Source organism: Macrobrachium rosenbergii, chromosome 41 (assembly GCF_040412425.1).
Source record: "Macrobrachium rosenbergii isolate ZJJX-2024 chromosome 41, ASM4041242v1, whole genome shotgun sequence".
Taxonomy (NCBI): Eukaryota; Metazoa; Arthropoda; class Malacostraca; order Decapoda; family Palaemonidae; genus Macrobrachium; species Macrobrachium rosenbergii.
Window position 1 is genome coordinate 20,585,381 of NC_089781.1, and position 6,990 is coordinate 20,592,370.

The following is a 6,990-nucleotide window of genomic DNA, read 5'->3' on the forward strand; positions in this document are numbered from 1 at the left end:
ATCTTCTCTCGAACTTCTGTAGTTCCAATTGCAAGACAATCTTAGGGAGGCTGTTGTTCAACCCAACGGTGTGAGGAACAAAGGCATATTTACTACATGTTGGTGGTGCGTTTGGCAAATCTGGTTGTTCTCGGCAGGAAAGTGATTTCTAAAAAATATTTTGTCAATAGGTTTGCTCTATTCGGTAGCTAGTCACTGGTTTATGTGGTAAATAAAAAGAAAAAGAGTTTTGAATTACGTGTAGTGTGATCTTTGCACAATACCTTGACTGCTGTTTAAATACAGTGTCTTTAATGAAAAAAAATTACATACAGTGAAACCCTGATTTCTGGATTCGTTCTCTCGCACGCGGTTTTTTTTTATAAGGAGTGGGGTGGAGTCCAAGGAATTTACATACCAACATACCTATGTATCTCTCAATCAATCAATCTACATATATATTGTATATATACGTCAACATATATAATGTATATATATATATATATATATATATATATATATATATATATATATATATATATATATGTATATATATATATATATATATATATATATATATATATATATATATATCAATATATATATATAATGTATATATATATATATATATATATATATATATATATATATATATATATATATATATATATGTATATATATATATATATATATATATATATATATATATATATATATATATACTATATATATGTATATAATATTATATATATGTTGTATATATGCATCTAAATACATACATACATATATATATATATATATATATATATATATATATATATATATATATATATATATATATATATATATATATAAATATATATATATATATATATGTATATATATATATATATATATATATATATATATATATATATAATCAAAAGCTACAAACGTCCTTTAATTCAATTCACGGAAGTAATATATTTTTATATATACCAGAAGGAATTTTTAGTTGATAATAAGTGTCACTGTAGACGGACCTGATTACAGTGACACACCAACCAGTCGGTTAGTGTGTCACTGTAGTCCTGATTCCTCGTCCGTCGCTGGTTCGACCCCACGGGACGGTGGACTTATTATCAACTAAAAATTCCCTTCGGTAACATATATGAAAATATATTACTTCCGAGGTAGAGTGAATTGATATTAAAGGACGTTTGTAGCTTTCTGATTGTATATGAATCACGGTGATGTGTGATAATATATATCATATATATATATATATATATATATATATATATATATATATATATATATATATATATATATATACAGACAGACAGACAGACAGACAGACAGAGGCAGAGAAGAAAATAACAAAACTGTCCAATATCTAACTGAGAACATTTGATCAGCCATAAATAACTACGATGGCAACGTAAAGCTCTCTCCTACCTTCCAATAAGCTATTGATAAACTATTAATAAAGTGGCCCGCTAGAGAAAAATAAGTAAAAGTATATTACTCTTTTCTATATCATAACAAATAGATTTACCTTTTATCCTCAATAAAAGAAATATTCCTTGCAAAATCAATAACTACAAAGAAAGGTTTCATTGGCGTCTGTCGTGTTTTACATCATGTGTGTGTGTGTGTGTATATATATGTATATATAAATATATATATATATATATATATATATATATATATATATATATGTGTGTGTGTGTGTGTGTGTGTGTGTATACACTGTATATATATGTATACAGTATATATATATATATATATATATATATATATATATATATATATATATATATATAGATAGATAGATAGATAGATAGATAGATAGATAGATAGATAGATATGTATGTATGTATAACTGAATCAAGAAAATATGGAAGGTGATGATTATATGAATAAAGACAAAATCATCGAAGGAAAGAGAAACAATGGAGTACTGCAAGGCCTTTCGACGTCTTGTCCTTTACTTAGCAGACTGAGTAAAGGACAAGAAATCGAAAGGTCTTGCAGTACACCATCGTTTCTCTTTCCTTCGTGAATTTTGTCTCTCTCTCTCTCTCTCTCTCTCTCTCTCTCTCTCTCTCTCTCTCTCTCTCTCTCTCTCTCTCTATATATATATATATATATATATATATATATATATATATATATATATATATATATATATATATATATATATATGTATATATATATATATATATATATATATATATATATATATATATATATATATATATATATATATATATATATATATATATATATATATATATATATATATACATATATATATATATATATATATATATATATATATATATATATATATATATATATATATATATATATATATATATATATATATATATATATATATATATATATATATATATATATACAGTATATACAGTATATTATATACACATACATACACACAGGTGGCCCGCATGACTGTTTTTTTGAGTGGTCCTCAGCCTAAGCAACTTGGATGGCCCTAATTAAGTACTCTCAATAAACCACACTTACATAGCTTTCTTGTCGGCTTCTTAAACACGTCATAACGAACTCCTGCGTCGAAGGGGGTCATTGACCGCTGCAGTTGACAGAGGGACTCGTAGTGACCTAAGGAACTCCATTTAAATTCGGGTGTGATGACGTGTGGCTCCATCGAAGGGGTAAAGCTGTGATTAAAAAAAATGGAGGCTTTAGATATTCGTTCATCATCCTAAATATCAATAATAAATAAATTTTATACATGGGGTGAAGCTAAGATAAAAGATTGTGGTTATAAATATTCATTTACCAACCAAAATATCAATAATAAATAAATTTTGTACATGGGGTAAAGCTAAGATAAAAAAAAATGGTGGCTATAAATATTCATTTATCAGCCAAAATATCAATAATAAATAAATTTTGTACATTGTTTAAAGCTAAGATAGAAGATGGTGGCTATAAATATTCATTTATCAACCAAAATATCAAGAATAAATAAATTTTGTACATTGGATAAAGCTAAGAAATGGAGGTTATAAATATTCGTTTATCGTTCAAAATATCAATAATAAATTAATTTTGAACGTGCGGTAAAGCTAAGATAAAAAAAACGGAGGCTATAAATATTCATTTATCATCCAAAATATTAATAGTAATTAAATTTTTTACCAATTATTTGTGCTTATTACGTAGTTCAGTATTGATGTACGAGTCCATGATAAAACTTTGATTATAAAACATTCGAAAGATAATTGGAAAACCTAAATAATAACTACTTTTGATGAGCTAATGACTTATCAACTTTTAGCCCATCTACTCATTGTTAATTAATACTGACCTTCGACAATTAAAAATATACATTTTCTCTAATTCTTCATTATACAAATCCATCCCCAATCTCTTCTCTACTTATATTTATCGTATTTTTATCGCACCTCATGCGTTCTCCAATATTTCAAGTAGTCACAAGCCCTAGGTTGAATTGAACACTGACCTTCCATAATTAGAAATATATATTTTTCTAACTCCTCAGTATACATATTTATTCGTTATTTGTTCTCTACTTACGTTTATCGCGTATTTATCAATCTTTATGCGTTCTCCAGTGTTTCAAGTAGTCACAAACATCAAGTTAATTTGAATATTTAGATTTTACTTCCTTAATCTTGAACTGTTATCGAAACGAAATAAAATGAACTGAACTTCTGCAGAACGTATAGCGAGAGAGAGAGAGAGAGAGAGAGAGAGAGAGAGAGAGAGAGAGAGAGAGAGAGAGAGAGAGAGAGAGAGAGAGAGAGCTATGTTAACATGAAGAATAGCAGCAGGAGAGAGAGAGAGAGAGAGAGACAGAGAGAGAGAGACAGAGAGAGAGAGAGAGCTATGGTGACATGAAGAATAGCAGCAGGAGAAAGAGAGAGAGAGAGAACTATGGTGCCATGAGGGACAGCAACAGCAGAAAGAGAGAGAGAGAGAGAGAGAGAGAGAGAGAGAGAGAGAGAGAGAGAGAGAGAGAGAGAGAGAGAGAGCTATGGTGCCATGAGGGACAGCAAAGCAGCAGAGAGAGAGAGAGAGAGAGAGAGAGAGAGAGAGAGAGAGAGAGAGAGAGAGAGCTATGGTGACATGAAGAATAGCAGCAGGAGAGAGAGAGAGCACTATGGTGCCACGAGGGACAGCAACAGCAGAGAGAGAGAGAGAGAGAGAGAAAGCTTTCCTAATGAGGGAGAGCAGTAGTAGAGGTTATTTCTACCTTTCGTTTACAGTCGCCAGGACAAAATTCATAAGGATGGCTTCTTCCTTGTGGGCCTCTTGGGCGTAATAAAATTCATCGTAACTGTAGCTGTAATCATCGTCGTCTGTGGAATAGTAGTCGTAGTAACTACCAGACTGGGTCAAGAACGTCACGGAACAACCACAACTGTCTGTACCTGAGCGATGGGAATAAAGAAAGTTAAAGATCGTTGCGAACGAATAAAAGGGATTTTTATAAAGTCGGTCTCTTTGCATTGAACGACGACATGAATGTTACGAAGGAGAGTCAAACAACACCACTCCGTTGTTTCACTCTCCTTCGTATCATTTGCCTTTATTTATTTATTCATCACGTTCCATATTTTCGTGATTCAGTTATACATTTAACGACGTATATCTGACACCATTCATTTAAAGGCAGTGTGTATTTCAATTTTGACATAAACAAAGTTAGCTGAAAAAAGAATATCGTCTGACGACCAGAAAAATACCGTGCACTTTGATTGTTATTATTATTATTATTATTATTATTATTATTATTATTATTATTATTATTATTATTATTATTATTATTATTATTATTATTCAGAAAAGGAACCCTATTTATATGGAACAAGCTCACAGGACCTGAGCCATTGATTTGAAATTCAAGCTTCCAAAGAGTATATATATATATATATATATATATATATATATATATATATATATATATATATATATATATATATATATACATATACATATACATATACATATACATATACACACACACACACACACACACATATATATATATATATATATATATATATATATATATATATATATATATATATATATATATATATATATATATATATTATAAAATAGGACAACAATGTATTTCTGAAGTAACTGTAACATTCTAAAAAGTTCAGAAAATATGACATAGGGCCAATAAATTAAAAATTTCTGTCAGCTCAGAAATACCATGACTACAAACAGTAGAGCATTTTGAGTATGCAATGTAGAAAGCTAATTTACTCTCGTCCTCATTACCCGTGACTTCCGGAGGGACGCAGACGAGGCCACAGCCGTTGGGACAGCAGTAGTAGAGCTGGGGGCAATCCTCGTCCTGCCGACACTGGAACTCACACTTGGCGTTGTCTCCAGTCATCGAATCCTTCCTGGGACAAGCTGAGTTCGGGTGGGGGTACAGGGACAACGAGGTCTTGTAGCCCTCTGGGTTGTAGTCCTGGACAGGAGCTGCCGTGTCCCACCAGTCTGGATTAACACGGGGAGATGAGCTTGAGAGAGATACGCCAAAGAAAAGGTTGAATCTTGATTCTACAATGGCTGACTTTAAAAGGACATTTCGGTTGTATGAACTTCGAACATTAAAAGATGTTGAATCTTTATTCTTTGATGGCTGACTCTAGAATGATAGTTCGGTTAAATGAACTTTGAAAATTAAAAGATGTTGAATTCTCATTATTTAATATCTGACTTTTGGATGGCAGGTTAGTTGTGTAAACTTAGAGATACGACAAAATATTGAATCTTTATTCCTAAACCTGATAGTTGGTTGCATAAACTTTGAAAATTAAAAGACACTGAATCCTTATTATTTTATATCTGACTTTTGAATGGCAGTTTGGTTATATAAACTTAGAGATGCTATAAAATATTGAATCTTCATTCTTAAATTGTTATATCAACTTAGAAAACTAAAAGAGATTGAATCTTCAATCTTTTATATCGGGCTTTATAATGATGGTTTGGTTACATGAATTCAGAAAATGAAAACATACTGAATTTTTATTCTGTTATACTTTACTTTCGAAAGACAGCTTGCGGCTATACGAACTTAAAGCCCGAAAAATAAAGGATTAAACTTTTTATGACTAACTTTGAAGTTTGAATGAAATTGATTAATTAGAGAAAAATGTATAAGCTGTGTAAGAAAATAATTAATTCGTTTAACAATAGCACCCCAAAATCAGCTAAGATTTTAAGGCCAATAAGAATCATTCAATGTTTATTAAAGATGGTAATATATAAAACATAGAATAATAAGTGCCTCTCTTTCGCCTCATCCACTCATTCGTTCAACTAGTATCTGCTTCACTTATAGAACAGTCCCTTGGTATTTTATCATACTAAATAAAAAAGAAAAAAACACACAGATATATGACAAGACTACGTAACATTAAATAGCGTTGGTATATAATGCAGTGCATGACAAACAAAAGCGTGTGGCAAACGTATTAAAAAAGGGGGAAATAAAACGAGCTCTAACATATAAAAGGAATAATCAGAAAAGAGAACCGAACGATCAATAAAGAGTATTGATTGTCCAAGTGACATTTCTGGACAGAAAGCATGAAACAGACATTGGAATCATCGTCTTTTCCTTATCTGGAGAAAGGGGAACCTCCTTTCGGTTGAATAATTGGCAGTGTGAGACTTCGTCCAGATTTTGGCTGTAATCCAGACTGAGCTTTTCGTCTCCGTGGTTATCTGAAATGGAACGACAATCGACTTGATTTTAGTTTCAGAAAAGACTTATCACTATATTTCTCGAATTTCCATTCGATGGTAAAATTAGACGTGCGAAAATGATAAGGGAAAATATTGGTCTCATTCACAAATCTAACCAGCTTGATGATGTTACAGTATACCTACAAAAATAAAAATCTTTATATCTCGTACAATTAAGGAGGTTATATTGTTAAATTTGGATAACTGTTCTCACATAGTTGTGAGAGCAATATTTATACT

At 30.5% G+C, this 6,990-nt stretch overlaps 1 protein-coding gene across 1 annotated transcript in view; it reads right to left on the reverse strand.

Annotated features, from left to right (window-relative positions):
• LOC136827049 (low-density lipoprotein receptor-related protein 1B-like) overlaps positions 1-6,720 on the reverse strand; it is a 14,194-nt gene extending 7,474 nt beyond the window's left edge. Inside the window, exons 1-3 of the mRNA XM_067084799.1 lie at positions 5,269-6,720; positions 4,229-4,406; positions 2,512-2,666 (exon numbers count right to left, since the gene is read on the reverse strand). Of these exons, the coding sequence (XP_066940900.1) occupies positions 2,512-2,666; positions 4,229-4,406; positions 5,269-5,386 (451 nt within the window). The 5' untranslated portion in view covers positions 5,387-6,720. The remainder of the gene's footprint in view (positions 1-2,511; positions 2,667-4,228; positions 4,407-5,268) is intronic.
• Between the last annotated feature and the right edge of the window lie 270 nt (positions 6,721-6,990).